We start from the raw sequence: 17,087 nt of genomic DNA on the forward strand, positions 1-17,087 counted from the left end.
GATACCCAGGTTCGTTTCTGAAGCACTACATGCCCGGAAATAGTGCTGCCATTTAGTGCTCTTGCAATTAAATAACATTCTATCAAAACTGCTGCTGCCATATAGTGCTTCAGACATGTGCACCCCCTGCTTTTCAACAAAAGATACCAAATGAACAAAGCAAATGCGATGCTAGAAGTAAATTAGAAAGTTGGTTAAAATTGTATGTTTTATCTGAATAATGAAAGAAAAACTTTGGGATTAATGTCCCTTTAATACTCATTGTCCGATTGTTACAAATGCTAATTGCACCTGAAAGCTAATTAGTATTAACTGACAATGCTGTATTATTATAAATCTAAATATATTGTGCATGTTTAGCCAAGTCTGTTAATCTTATCCAAATCTAAAATCATAAAAAAATAAATAAATCAGCAGCTATCTCCCAGTAATAAATTGCTGCCCCTGAGCCTACCTAGGTATGCTTTTCAACAAAAAGATACCAAGAAAATGAAGTAAATTAGATAATAGAAGAACATTTTAAAGTTGTTTAAAATTGCATATCCTGTCTGTATTATCAAAGAGAAATAAAGAACACAGTGATACAGGGAAATGATGTATTTATCACTCAGTGCTCCATGAAATTTACATGAAATCCCACCCTCTTTAACAAGAGATTACTGGTATAAAATAACTAGAAAACCAGGGGTCAAGTCTAGCAGGAACGCTTGGGAACGGAGTTCCTGCACTATTTTTGCAGGAGGCACTAAGTTCCCTCTGGACAGAGAACAGAAATGCTACATTAACACTGCTGCTGCGAGTTGCTGGAGTACAGTCCGGTTAGAGGGATAGTGAGATCCTCTAGTAATGGGCAGTAACATTTTCTACAATACACTAACTGTAAGCCTATCAGAGGTCCTTCTGTGTGATCATCCCGCAAAGTGTAACACATGGTGCTTACATTTCTGTGTGGCTTGCTCAGAGGTTAGTTAGCTCCCCTAAGTGGGCGAGACTCTGTGACAGAGGAGGATTCTCAGACCCAAAGGCAACCATTAAACCCTTCACTGGATTTAATTTGCTTTCATTAACCAAAGTGTATAGATCATATACATATAAATACAGTGTATGTGAGTGTATATATATATATATATATATATATATATATATATATAAACAATATTAATTGTAAGGGGGGGTGGAAGTCTTGGTGAGTTCCCACACTTTGTTTTGTAGGACTTGACCCCTGTAGAAAACCTTACCTCAGAAGTGGAAAACATATGTGACTGAGTTCTGTAGATCCCTATAGGAATTTCTGCGCTAGATGAGCACAGTTTTTGAAACAACCGGCCATAGGTTCGAATCCACAGATCGTCTTCAGTGATCTTCATCTGAAACAAAACATCATTCTTTTTTATTGGAGATAGGTTTCAAAATATTTATCTTAAAGTGACAGAAATGGCAAAGGAAACTTTGACGATGTAAACAGAACATTCAATATCAAGAAATGTTCAAGTTTACCAAAGATACTTCAATCTCTCTGTACTTTTGTTGAAAAGTGTACCTAGGCAGGCTAAGGAGCGTGCATGTCTATAGCGCTCTATATCAGCAGTGTTGGCAACAATGTTTTAAGCAAACACTGGTGCCATAGAATAATAAAAACATTCCATAAACGTATCACATTAATAAATGATGAGTTTAAATGTGGTATAAAAAGTGACTAAGCTAGATATTAGTTCTTTGTATTGGTGTCTAAGGAGGAACTAAGGAAACCCCTGGGCTTGCTGAAGAACTCAGGACTTTAAAAGGGACTTGAAACTTTAATGGGCTAGATAGAGCATACAATTTACTTTTACTTCCAAATTTGCTTTGTTTTCTTGGTATCCTTTATTAAGGAGTAAACCTAGGTAAACTCATAGGACCCCAGGGGTGTGAACATGTTTTTAACACTCTATGTCAGGAGTATTGGCAACAATGTATAAGATTGCTGCAAACAACATTGCAATATACTACTAGTAGTGGTAAAGACACGTGCACGCTCCTGAGCAGCACTTGCTGCTTTTACCTGGAGTCTATAGTGCTCAAGTCACGTGTACACTCCTGGGTTGTCCAGGTATGCTTTCATGGTAAGTAGGTAAGGGCTCGCTTATCTAACATTCACCAGTTCAGACATAAAAACCACCATGACACTGGCAGGAGCAAATTTTATATATTTATTATAAATATAAATATATATATATATATATATATATATATATATATATATATATATATATAAATATAAATTCATTAAAATTATGGTGGAGATAAAAAATCTGAAATTAAAATCCTCCATATCTCAAAAGTAAATCAATACAAATGTTTTGCATAGAAAATTAGCACATCTAAGCAAGTTCCCCGCTTGCGTTTCCCCAGTAAAACACCACATACATTGTTATCAACGCACAAGAGAATTCTGGGTAAAATATGCAAATTAGATATGCAAAATCTCATTTTTTTTGCTTCAAATACTGTTTTAACACAGCGATCCCTTAACAGGATTATTGTAGCAACACAGAATCCACTCACTAAACAAGCTTGTTTCTTTCTTGTTAGAACTCGTCAGTAGGAAATAGATTTCTGGTTGCTGCTTTGGTGAAGCTAATTTCAGGGTTAAATCAAAATTCATTAAAATTATGGTGGAGATAAAAATCTGAGATTAAAATCCTCCAAGTCTCAAAAGTAAATGAATACAAATTTTTGCATAGAAAATTAGCACATCTAGGTAAGTTCCCCGCTTGTGTTTCCCCAGTAAAACGCCACATACATTGTTACCAATGCACAAGAGGATTCTGGGTATGACAAGTTCTAACTAGAACGAAACAAGCTTGTCTAGTGAGTGGTTTCTGTGTTGCTACAATAATCCTGTTAAGGGATCGCTGTGTTAAAACAGTATTTGAAGATAAAAAACTGAGATTTTGCATATCTTACCCAGAATCCTCTTGTGCATTTTTAACAATGTATGTGGAGTTTTACTGGGGAAACGCAAGCGGGGAACTTGCCTAGATGTGCTGATTTTCTATGTAAAAATTTGTATTACTATATATATATATATATATATATATATATATATAAACATCCACAAGTAAAATGTTCACCAGGTCTTGATTAAATATAACTCTTTATTTGACGCAATTAAAGAGTTATATATAATTTCACTGTGAGTTGCAAAATGTCTGCCATGGAAAGTATTTAAGCTCGCTGAAAAGGGAAACTTTGTTGGCGAGTGGAAAGTTAGCAGGGAGCACCTATAGCGAATACAAATGAGATTACTTTATTTTCAGCATAAAGTATCTAACAATCGCCCCTCTATTTCTACATATATGTGTTTTCTTTCAGCATAATAAGTGTTTCCAGTCTGGGAGATAAAACAGTAAGATCTGCAGGAGGGGGGATGTTAACAGAATACACCACACCTGGAAGAGAACTTTCAGCTACGCCCATGTAATATCCCTGTGCACTAGCAGACGTGAGGAAAACAATGTACTTAGAAATTCATATTATAAGTATGATTCTTTTTGTATGTGCAGTGTAGTTTTATTAGGATTTCTTCTATATACATTAAATAGGTTTTTCCTGTGTAATTTAAAGGGACATAATACTCATATGCTAAATCACTTGAAACTAATGCAGTATAACTGTAAAAAGCTGACAGGAAAATATCATCTGAGCATCTCTATGAAAAAAGGAAGATATTTTACCTCACAATCTCCTCAGCTCAACAGAGTAAGTTCTGTGTAAAAAGTTATACTCAGCTGCTGCCCAGCAGCAGGTAAAAATAAAAAAAAATGAAGAAATGAACAGCAACCAATCATCATCAGCATTGCAGAGGTCATGAACTCTTTTACTGTGATCTCATGAGATTTCACTTAACTCTCATGAGATTTCATTGTAAACTTCCTTAAGCTGAATAGGGAAATAAGATGAGAGTGCACGTAAGCTCGCTTCTTCCACTGTCCCGGGACAGACATACTGATTTGCTGCTTAGAAGTCCTTTACAATGAGATGGGGCTACTGAGGAATTTTTGAGGTAAAATATCTTTCTTTTTTACATAGAGATGTTCAGGTGATATTTTCCTGTCAGCTTTTTACAGCTATGCTACATCACTTTGAAGTGTTTAAACATTTGGGTATTATGGTCCTTTAAAGGGATACTAAACCCAAATTTGCTTTTGCTAAATGGTGGCTAAATGTAGTCACCAATAAGCAGGCACTATCCAGGATACTGAACCTAAAATGGGCCGGCTCCTAAGCTTTACATTCCTGCTTTTTCAAATAAAGATAGCAAAAGAACAAAAAAAGGATAATAAGAGTAAATTAGAAAGTTACTTAAAATTATGTGCTCTATCTGAATCATGAAATTAAAAAAAAATTGGGTTTAGTATCCCTTTAAAGAAAGTAAAAATCCTTTTGTAAGAAAATAACAAAAGTGATGTACAGGGGATACCTTTAATATCTAACTAATAGTGGATACAGTTGCTTTCAGGACACTGAGGTCCCTTCGTCAGGCATTTTGATGTACAAATAAAGCTCAGTCATTTATATGCATTATACAGGGTAAGGTATATGCATTATACAGGGTAAAGTATATGCATTATACAGGGTAAGGTATATGCATTATACAGGGTAAAGTATATGCATTATACAGGGTAAGGTATATGCATTATACAGGGTAAGGTATATACATTATGCAGGGTAATTTATATACATTATACAGGGTAAGGTATATACATTATACAGGGTAAGGTATATGCATTATACAGGGTAAGGTATATGCATTATACAGGGTAAGGTATATGCATTATACAGGGTAAGGTATATACATTATACAGGGTAAGGTATATACATTATACAGGGTAAGGTATATACATTATACAGGGTAAGGTATATGCATTATACAGGGTAAGGTATATGCATTATACAGGGTAAGGTATATGCATTATACAGGCTAAGGTATATGCATTATACAGGCTAAGGTATATGCATTATACAGGCTAAGGTATATGCATTATACAGGGTAAGGTATATGCATTATACAGGGTAAGGTATATGCATTATACAGGGTAAGGTATATGCATTATACAGGGTAAGGTATATGCATTACACAGGGTAAGGTATATGCATTACACAGGGTAATTTATATGCATTATACAGGCTAAGATTTATGCATTATACAGGATAAGGTATATGCATTATACAGGGTAAGGTATATGCATTATATAGGGTAAAGTATATGCATTATACAGGGTAAGGTATATACATTATGCAGGGTAAGTTATATACATTATACAGGGTAAGGTATATGCATTATACAGGGTAAGGTATATGCATTATACAGGGTAAGGTATATGCATTATACAGGGTAAGGTATATACATTATACAGGGTAAGGTATATGCATTATACAGGGTAAGGTATATGCATTATACAGGGTAAGGTATATGCATTATACAGGGTAAGGTATATGCATTACACAGGGTAATTTATATGCATTATACAGGCTAAGATTTATGCATTATACAGGATAAGGTATATGCATTATACAGGGTAAGGTATATGCATTATACAGGGTAAGGTATATACATTATACAGGGTAAGGTATATGCATTATACAGGGTAAGGTATATGCATTATACAGGGTAATTTATATGCATTATACAGGGTAAGGTGCAGTATATACATTATACAGGCTAAGGTTTATGCATTATACAGGGTAAGGTATATACATTATACAGGGTAAGGTATATGCATTATACAGGGTAAGGTATATGCATTATACAGGGTAAGGTATATACATTATACAGGGTAAGGTATATGCATTATACAGGGTAAGGTATATGCATTATACAGGGTAATTTATATGCATTATACAGGGTAAGGTGCAGTATATACATTATACAGGCTAAGGTTTATGCATTATACAGGGTAAGGTATATACATTATACAGGGTAAGGTATATGCATTATACAGGGTAAGGTATATGCATTATACAGGGTAAGGTATATACATTATACAGGGTAAGGTATATACATTATGCAGGGTAAGTTATATACATTATACAGGGTAATTTATTGGCATTATACAGGGTAAGGTATATACATTATACAGGCTAGGGTCTATGCATTATACAGGATAAGGTATATGCATTATACAGGATAAGGTATATGCATTATACAGGATAAGGTATATGCATTATACAGGATAAGGTCTATGCATTATACAGGGTAAGGTTTATACATTATACAGGATAAGGTATATGCATTATACAGGATAAGGTATATGTATTATACAGGGTAATGTATATACATTATACAGAGTAAGGTATATGCATTATACAGGGTAAGGTATATGCATTATACAGGGCAATTTATATGCATTATACAGAGTAAGGTATATGCATTATACAGGGCAATTTATATGCATTATACAGGGTAAGGTGCAGTATATACATTATACAGGCTAAGGTTTATGCATTATACAGGGTAAGTTATATGCATTATACAGGGTAAGGTGAAGTATACATTACACAGGCTAAGGTTTATGCATTATACAGGATAAGGTATATGCATTATACAGGGTAAGGTATATACATATCTCATATATACAGTATATATATGTATAGATATGTATATATATATATATATATATATATATATATATATATATATATATATATATATATATATATATATATATATATATATATATATATATATATATATATATAAACTGGCGTAGAGAGGAAAGGCACACTCCAACAGGCAAACACCCTGGTGCACTGCTGTAATTAGTATACAGAAAAGTTCCAAGGATCCCATGCACCAGCAATATTTGGATTGGTCGTGGGTATTTAAGGAGTATTATATGTATTAGCTATTAAGTCTGCACGACCTCCATTGAGAAAGGCTCTGTTGTGAGCCGAAACGTTTGGATTGGGCTTTTTTGCATTTCCATTAAAAGCTGTTTGGATACAAATTCTTGTTTAATGTGCCTGCTTTGGGCTTCCTGATATGCATTTGCGGTGCGTGGGATCCTTGGAACTTTTATATATCTATATCTATATATATATATATATAGTTGAAAAAAGTTGCTAGCAGCAGTCTTAAAAACATACAGTCTTTATTGAAACATCAGTAAAAACACTCCAGGGAAAGCCACAAATGCGTTCACAACATTTAGTCCGCTATATATATTTATTATTATTCTTTATTTATAAAGCGCCAACAGATTCTGCAGCTCTGTTCATAGGTAACAAAGATAAAAGGACAGTCCAATATGAGACACCAGACAAAATTTAACAAACAAATACAGGAGGAATTGGGAGCCCTGTTCCCGTGGAAACTTACAATCTAAATGGGTAGGAGGGTGAGAAACAGGAGGTGGGGATTGCAAAGGTGGGAATGATGTTAGTGTGAAGTTAGATGAGGGCAACTATTAGGCAAGTGGAATTCATTTGTTACTGATTTGTTGATAGGCTTCCCTGAACAAGAAGGTCTTTAGGGAGCGTTTAAAGGAGGAGAGATTTGGGGAAAGTCTGACAGCTCGAGGAAGTGCGTTCCAGAGGGTTGGTGCCACACGAGAGAAGTCCTGTAGTCTAACATGAGAGGAGGTGATGGTAGAAGAGGCAAGGAGTAGATTGTTGTTGGATCTTAGGGGACGGGCTGGAGTATATTTGTTGATGAGTGAGGACAGGTATGGGGGGGCTGCAGTGGTAAGGGCTTTGTAGGTCAGAATGAGAATTTAGAATTTATTTCTGCTGTGAATGGGGAGCCAGTGAAGGGACTCACAGAGGGATGCGGCAGATACAGAGCGTCGGGAGAGATGGATTAGCCTAGCAGAGGCATTAAGGATGGATTGAAGGGGGGAGAGGCGGGAGAGAGGAAGGCCAGTTAGTAGGTTGTTACAGTAGTCAAGCCAGGAAATTACTAGGGAATGGATTAGCTGTTTAGTAGTTTCAGCACTCAGAAAAGGACAAATTTTGGAGATATTGCGTAGGTGGTTGCGACAGGATGAAGAGAGCGCTTGGATGTGGGGTATGAAGGACAGATTGGAGTCAAGTGTAACTCCTAGGCAGCAGACTTGGGGTGATGGGGAGATAGTGGTGTCACCGACAGTGATAGTAAAGTAGAAGAAGCTCAGTCTTGGACATGTTGATTTTTAGGTGGTGAGAGGCCAACCAGGAAGAAATACCAGATAAGCAGTCGCTGATGTGGGAAAGGACAGAAGGAGAGAGTGCAGGGGTGGATAGGTAGATCTGAGTATCATCAGCATAGAGGTGATAGTTGAAGCCATAGCTACTGATAAGTTTACCCAGTGAGGAAGTATAAATAGAGAAGAGTAGAGGACCTAGAACAGAGCCTTGAGGTACTCCAACAGACAGAGGCAATGGAGAGGATGAGTCGCCAGCAAATGAGACAGAAAAGGACCTATTAGAGAGATAAGAGTGGATCCAGGAGAGGGCAATGTCCCAGAGCCCAAGGGAGCTGAGAGTCCGTAGGAGGAGGGGATGGTCAACAGTGTCAAAGGAAGCAGACAGGTCAAGTAATATAAGTATAGAGTAGTGGCCATTGTTTTTAGCAGAAAGAAGTATATATATATATATATATATATATATATATATATATATAATTTATTTATTTCATACAATGATTAAATTACATTTTTTTTTCATGAGCCCTATTGTAATTTGTGCATCTCCTTTACTTAGTTAAACCAAAAAGTTTCCTTTAATTTGTTCCCAATAATTTTTTTTTTCTGCTGGAGTGTAATTAAAATGTTTACAAATAGCTCCTTAGCCTTTATATTGGCATTTGAAATAGCTGAATTAGCCTGTGGTATCCATATCTATACTGAAAGTTTCTATACCTAGGGATAGGCTATTGAGAAACTATGTAAACACAGCCAGCAGAAGAAATTATGCTCACGGTGGGAGGTGGAAGAGATAAAGCTCTAAAATGTTCATTTTCAATTGTTCTTTGTAAGTATTGTACAGAGACAAGAAAGGAAAGCATTTGAGTGATAAGATAACAAGATCTAATCTGTCAGCAAGCTTAGCCTATTTTGATGGGCTGTGGTTTGAAAGAGCAAATTAAAGATATTTATTTTGCGAAAATAAGCATAAATGAGCAATTTCTCATACATTTTATACACTGCAGCTGGTATACCAAGTCACGGGGAACACATTCAGGGAAAAACAATTTTACAGTGAACAGTCCCATTAAATGCAGACAATGTTGTATGCAAGAAACAGTGTTCTAAAGGTAAAATCTGCCTTCAGAAAATTCCACCAGGGGTGTCATAGTACTGATGAGATTTCTTACAGAATATTAGAAATCAATTTGATAATATAAGTAATAGAGGTAAAATTTGGAAGTTTCTTAAAATTGTACAATAAGTTATAACATTTTAACTTTTGACCTCCATGTAGCATTGAGTGTTTCTTAAATTAAAGTTTTAGAAACACCATTGGTATCCAATATAAATTATGTTAAAAAGTTCAACCATCTTGCCATGGATAAGGTATATCATATATTCTTATGAGTTATTCTAATTGACTTGATATACACTCAGTGGAATGTACTTTTTAGTACGATACAAATCAAGGATAATCATAATAATAAATGAGCACAAAAAATATTTCTGATTAGTTCCCGAAAAATGAGTTGAATACTTACAGCACATAGGTATCCGGAGCCTGGCGTGGTGTCCAACCCAAGAAGAAGCCTAGTGATTGTAATCATGTAATCCTTTACAAATGACTGAGGAGGAACAGAACAAAAATACATTAATGGATGATGAATATCTCATTAACTCATCAAGGTATCATATTAAAAAACAGATCTCATATGTTGCTGAAGCAAAACTTGCATGTTAAAGGGACAGTCTACACCAAAAGTTTTATTGTTTAAAAAGATAGATAATCCCTTTATTACCCATTCCCCAGTTTTGCATACCCAACACGGTTATATTAATATACTTTTTACCTCTGTGATTACATTGTATCTAAGCCACTGCAGACTACCCCCTTATCTAAGTTCTTTTGACAGACTTGCATTTAATTTAGCCAATCAGTGCTGACTCATAAATAACTCCATGGGAGTGAGCACAATGCTATCTATACGGAAAACATGGACTAGCGATGTCTAGCTGTGAAAAACTGTCAAAATGCACTGAGATAAGAGGCATCCTTCGAGGGCTTAGAAATCAGCCTAACTAGGTTTAAATATTTAACAAAGAATACCAAGAGAACAAAGCAAATTTGATGATAAAAAATAATTTATGTAAGCAAATACCTGATAAATTCATTTCTTTCATATTGGCAAGAGTCCATGAGCTAGTGACATATGGGATATACAATCCTACTAGGAGGGGCAACGCTTCCCAAACCTCAAAATGCCTATAAATACACCCCTCACCACACCCACAATTCAGTTTAACGAATAGCCAAGACGTGGGGTGATAAAGAAAGGAGTAATAAAGCATCAACAAAGGAATTTGGAAATAATTGTGCTTTATACAAAAAAATCATAACCACCATAAAAAGGGTGGGCCTCATGGACTCTTGCCAATATGAAAGAAATTAATTTATCAGGTAAGTTCTTACATAAATTCTGTCTTCTTTCATGTAATTGGCAAGAGTCCATGAGCTAGTGATGTATGGGATAGCAATACCCAAGATGTGGAACTCCACGCAAGAGCCATTTTCTGCTGAAAAAATTAATCCACAACCCAAAATATAAATTTATTCTCATAAATGAAAGGAAAAAACTTAAATCAAAAGCAGAAGAATCAAACTGAAACAACTGCCTGAAGAACTTTTCTACCAAAAACTGCTTCCGAAGAAGCAAATACATCATAATGGTAGAATTTAATAAATGTATGCAAAGAAGACCAAGTTGCTGCTTTGCAAATCTGATCAACTGAAGCTTCTCTCTTAAAAGCCCATGACGTGGAGACTGATCTAGTAGAATGAGCTGTAATTCTCTGAGGCGGGGCTTGACCCGACTCCAAATAGGCTTGATGAATCAAAAGCTTTAACCATGAAGCCAAAGAAACGGCAGAAGCCTTCTGACCTTTCCTAGAACCAGAAAAAATAACAAATAAACTAGAAGTCTTCCTGAAATCTTTAGTAGCTTCAACATAATATTTCAGAGCTCTCACCACATCCAAAGAATGTAAAGATCTCATCAAAGAATTCTTAGGATTATGACACAAGGAAGGAACAACATTTTCTCTAATAATGTTGTTAGAATTCACAACCTTAGGTAAGAATTTAAATGAAGTCTGCACAACTGCCTTATCCTGATGAAAAATCAGAAAAGGAGATTCACAAGAGAGAGCGGATGATTCAGAAACTCTTCTAGCAGAAGAGATGGCCAAAAGAAACAACACTTTTCAAGAAAGTAGTGTAATGTCCAAAGAATGCATAGGCTCAAACGGAGGAGCCTGTAAAGCCTTCAAAACCAAATTAATACTCCAAGGAGGAGAGATTGATTTAATGACAGGCTTTATACGAACCAAAGCCTGCACAAAACAATGAATATCAGGAAGTTTAACAATCTTTCTGTGAAATAAAACAGAGCAGAAATTTGTCCTTTCAAGGAACTTGCAGACAAATCTTTATCCAAACAATCCTGAAGAAACTGTAAAATTCTAGGAATTCTAAAAGAATGCCAGGAAAATTTATGAGAAGAACACCATGAAATGTAAGTCTCCCAAACTCGATAATAAATCTTTCTAGAAACAGATTTACAAGCCTGCAACATAGTATTAATTACGGAGTCAGGAAAACCTCTATGACTAAGCGCTAAGCATTCAATTTCCATACCTTCAAATTTAATGATTTGAGATCCTGATGGAAAAAACGGACCTTGACATAGAAAGTCTGGCTTTAATAGAAGTGGCCAAGGTTGGCAACTGGACATCCGAACAAGATCCGCATACCAAAACCTGTGAGGCCATGCTGGAGCCATCAGCAGCACAAACGATTGCTCCATGATGATTTTGGAGATCACTCTTGGAAGAACTAGAGGCGGGAAAATATAAGCAGGTTGATAACACCAAGGAAGTGTCAACGCATCCACTGCTTCCGCCTGAGGATCTCTGGACCTGGACAGGTACCTTGGAAATTTCTTGTTTAGATGAGATGCCATCAGATCTATTTCTTGAAGCCCCCACATCTGAACAACTTGAGAAAACACATCTGGGTGGAGACAATTCTCCAGGATGTAAAGTCTGACAACTGAGGTAATCCGCTTCCCAATTGTCTATACCTGGGATATAAACTGTAGAAATTAGACAGGAGCTGGATTCCTCCCAAACAAGTATCCAAGATACTTCTTTCATAGCTTGAGGACTGTGAGTCCCACCCTGATGATTGACATATGCCACAGTTGTGATATTGTCTGACTAAAAGCAAATGAACGGTTCTCTCTTCAACAGAGGCCAAAACTAAAGAGCCCTGAGAATCGCACGTAGTTCCAAAATATTTATTGGTAATCTCACCTCTTGAGATTTCCAAACCCCTTGTGCTGTCAGAGATCCCCAAACAGCTCCCCAACCTGAAAGACTTGCATCTGTTGTGATCACAGTCCAGGTTGGATGAACGAAAGAGGCCCCTAGAATTATACAATGGTGATCTAACCACCAAGTAAGAGAAAGTCGAACATTGGGATTTAAGGATATTAATTGTGATATCCTTGTATAATCCCTGCACCATTGGTTCAGCATACAAAACTGGAGAGGTCTCATATGAAAATGAGCAAAGGGGATCGTGTCCAATGTTGCAGTCATGAGACCTAAAACTTCCATGCACATAGCTACTGAAGGGAATGACTGAAACTGAAGGTTCCGGCAGGCTGCAACCAATTTCAAACGTCTCTTGTCTGTTAAGAGACAAAGTCAAGGACACTGAATCTATCTGGAAACCTAAGAAAGGTTACCTTTGAGGGATCAAAGAACTTTTTGGTAAATTGATCCTCCAACCATGTCTTCGAAGAAACAACAGTAGTTGATTCGTGTGAGATTCTGCAGAATGTAAAGACTGAGCAAGTACCAAGATATCGTCCAAATAAGGAAACACCGCAACTCCCCGCTCTCTGATTACAAAGAGTAGGACACCGAGAACATTTGAAAAGATTATTTGAGCTGTTGCTAGGCCAAAAGGAAGAGCAACAAATTGGTAATGCTTGTCTAGAAAAGAGAATCTCAGGAACTGATAGCGATCTGGATGAATCGGAATATGAAGATAAGCATCCTGTAAGTCTATTGTGGACATATAATGCCCTTGCTGAACAAAAGGCAGAATAGACCTTATAGTCACCATTTTGAAAGTTGGTACTCTTACATATCGATTCAAAATGTTTAGATCCAAAACTGGTCTGAATTAATTTTCTTTCTTTGGGACAATGAATAGATTTGAATAAAATCCCAGACCCTGTTCCTGAAACAGAACTGGCATGATTACCCCAGATAACTCCAGGTCTGAAACACACTTCAGGAAAGCCTGAGCGTTTACTGGGTTTGCTGGAATGCGTGAAAGAAAAAATCTTCTCACAGGCGGTCTTACTCTGAATCCTATTCTGTACTCCTGAGAGATAATATTCTGAATCCAATGATTTTGGACCGAATTGATCCAAACATCTTTGAAAAATATTAGCTAGGTTTGAGGGGAGTAACCACTCACCTCAACAAGAATACACATATAGCACTCCTGAGTGCTTTCACATAGATCATATCATACGATATACTTATTCACAATAGACTACTGTCCAATAATATGGCTAATTGTTAGCAAATGAGTCAGGATAGATAGAAGTGGAAGAATGCACATTAAAATTTAACTTTTATTCTTGCTATGTTAAAAATGTACACACACATGACACACAATTGTTAAAACTACGGATAGGGAGAACAGGATCAGCGTGACAGCCCGATAGAAAATAATGAAAATAATGTTTAATACTGGTAGTATAGCAAGTTAAGTATTCAAATTTCATAAGAGAAATTCCATGTGGATACTGCTATACATACTGGTAAGCGGCCAATGCTCCTGAATAAATAGTGATAGATTTCAGTGCCTAAAGTGTGACTCAGAAATTACTGCACATTCACATAGTGTAATAGATAATACTTGACTAATAAGTATTACAAGTTATATGCAAATATAGTAGGTAAATCAAGGCTAGTCATCATAGTATAGAGAAATAAGTTTGCTGTTTTACTTGTATATAGTGGGCAAGCTAAAACTAGTGCACATTGTATCACCCCAATTTAAATGGAATAATTGTGTTAATCACAGTTGAACTGAGGAATATAAATAATATGATAGTATTTAGTTGCGTGGGTGTAGTATTTGACCGCACATTGCGTTAATGAAGTTGCAGTAGATATCAGTTTAATAGGAGCAGACTGTACAAGCCCCTAATATCTTTACACTGTGATTCAGTGTCTTTCAATAACTGTGTGGCTTAGGTTTTTACCACCTTTTATATTTGTTCCCCTTCAACATTGGGTGTATACATAGAAATATGCTCTGGCCCACTAAATCAATAGCAGCAGCATTAATTAAATACTAAAATTGATAATTCTCACACCAGTGAGAAATCACCCTCACTGTTAAATGCTAGATCTGCTTATAGCATCTATCGTCAGTGTGCTACATAATCTAAAGATGTTACCACCTGTAATCGAAGCCGGCTCTATGTCTAACTCCTGCAGCTAGTGTGCTGTCTATTGTAAAGACCTTTATATTGCTACAATGTTAGCAGTCAACATGCTGCATAGTATCACTTAAAGGTTACAAATACATAGAGTTCTGAGGGTCATAGTTCATAGTCTGGACCGGGTTTGTTTGTAACCTCTATAGTCAGAGTATGATTGAACGTGCTGCACGCTGAAAAACTGGGTCACACACACACTTAGTTTTATTACAATAACTTGAGTTGTATTAGGAGGGAGGTAGAGTGTTGGGTTACCACTCATGATATTGATCTAGTGGTTACAGTATTAGTTTGTGGGAGCTGTCAGTATAGATTTAGTATTCTGTTTGATATTGACGTGTATATGTTTACACTTGTATCTATACTTCGCTTATATAACTAGATTGTTACCACCATTGGAGTGGCTATAAATAGCTCTTGTGTAAGTAAGTTTGTTATTATGTTAAATATATTAGATCAAAAAGTATTACTCGAATACTAAAGAGTGAAATTTTAATGCCAACATTAATCACCACTCCACTTGTGAACTAAATTAGCTCACAGTATTAGCAGTCAAAAATGCTGCATAGTATCACATCAAAGTTAACAATACAAGGAGTACTGAAAGTCTTAACTCGTAGTTTGAACCAGATTTATTTGTAGCATCTATAGTCAGCGTATAAATGAACATGCTTCACACTGCAGAACCTGAGTCACACACACATTCTATTAGTTGAGCAGATAATTATTCGTAGAAAAACAAACGGAGCATTAACTGCTGGGACACGCTGATCGTTCCCCACTAAACGCTACCTAAAATACAGGAGCTCACTAGGCCCCTCACCAATTCCCTAACATGTTTCGCCGCTTGTCGGCTTTCTTTGAAAAATCTTAATCTGCCCCTTACCAGCTGAGCTGGAATAAGGGCCGCACCTTCATGCGGACTTGGGGGCTGGCCTTGATCTCTTAAATGACTTGGATTTATTCCAATTTGAAGAAGGCTTCCAAATGGAAACAGATTCCTTGGGGAAGAATTAGGTTTCTGTTCTTTATTTAGGAACGAAAAACGGTTAGAAGCTTTAGATTTACCCTTAGATCTTTTATCCTGAGGCAAAAAAACTCCCTTCCCCCCAAGTGACAGTTGAAATTATTGAATCCAACTGTGAACCAAATAATTTATTACCTTGGAAAGAAAGAGATAGCAATCTGGACTTAGAAGTCAAATCAGCATTCCAAGATTTAAGCCACAAAGCTCTTCTAGCTAAAATAGCTAAAGATATAGATTTAACATCAATTTTGATGATATCAAAAAATGGCATCACAAATGAAATTATTAGCATATTGAATCAAGTTAACAATGCTAGACAAATCATGATCCGATACTTGTTGCGCTGAAGTTTCCAACCAAAAAGTTGAAACAGCTGCAACATCAGCCAAAGAAATTGCAGGCCTAAGAAGATGACCTGAATATAAATAAGCTTTCCTTAGATAAGATTCAAGTTTCCTATCTAAAGGATCTTTAAAAGAAGTACTATCTTCCGTAGGAATAGTAGTACGTTTAGCAAGAGTAGAGATAGCCCCAACAACTTTGGGGATGTTTTCCCAAAACTCCAATCTAACTGCTGGCAAAGGATACAATTTTTTAAACCTTAAAGAAGGAATAAAAGAAGTACCAGGCCTATTCCATTCCTTAGAAATCATATCAGAAATAGCATCAGAAACTGGAAAAACCTCTGGAATAACCACAGGAGGTTTATAAACAGAAATTAAACGTATACTAGTTTTAATATCAAGAGGACTAGTCTCCTCAATATCCAACATAATCAACACTTCTTAAAAAAGAACGAATGTACTCAATTTTAAATAAATAAGTAGATTCGTCAGTGTCAATATCTGAGGAAGGATCTTCTGAATCAGATCGATCCTCATCAGAGGAGGATAATTCAGTATGTTGTCGGTCATTTGAAATTTCATCAACTTTATGAGAAGTTTTAAAAGACCTTTACATTTATTAGAAGGTGGGATGGCAGATAAAGCCTTCTGAATAGAATCAGCAATACATTCTTATAAATTCACAGGTATATCTTGTACATTAGATGTTAAAAGAACAGCAACAGGCAATGTACTATTACTGATGGACACATTCTCTGCATGTAAAAGTTTATCATGACAACTTATTACAAACCACAGCAGGAGATATAATCTCCACAAGATTACAACAAATGTACTTAGCTTTGGTAGAACTATCATCAGTCAGCAGGGTTCCAACAGTGAATTCTGAGACAGGATCAGATTGAGACATCTTGCAAATGTAAGAGAAAAAAACAACATATAAAGCAAAATTATCAATTTCCTTATATGGCAGCTTCAGGAA

The 17,087-nt window shown here is 36.1% G+C and overlaps 1 protein-coding gene across 1 annotated transcript in view; it reads right to left on the minus strand.

The window, feature by feature from the left end:
• KCNT1 (potassium sodium-activated channel subfamily T member 1) overlaps window positions 1–17,087 on the minus strand; it is a 497,185-nt gene that overhangs the window by 32,768 nt on the left and 447,330 nt on the right. The window contains exons 26-27 of the mRNA XM_053696070.1: window positions 9,689–9,772; window positions 1,239–1,367 (exon numbers count right to left, since the gene is read on the minus strand). Of these exons, the coding sequence (XP_053552045.1) occupies window positions 1,239–1,367; window positions 9,689–9,772 (213 nt within the window). The remainder of the gene's footprint in view (window positions 1–1,238; window positions 1,368–9,688; window positions 9,773–17,087) is intronic.

Source organism: Bombina bombina, chromosome 12, assembly GCF_027579735.1.
Source record: "Bombina bombina isolate aBomBom1 chromosome 12, aBomBom1.pri, whole genome shotgun sequence".
Taxonomy (NCBI): Eukaryota; Metazoa; Chordata; class Amphibia; order Anura; family Bombinatoridae; genus Bombina; species Bombina bombina.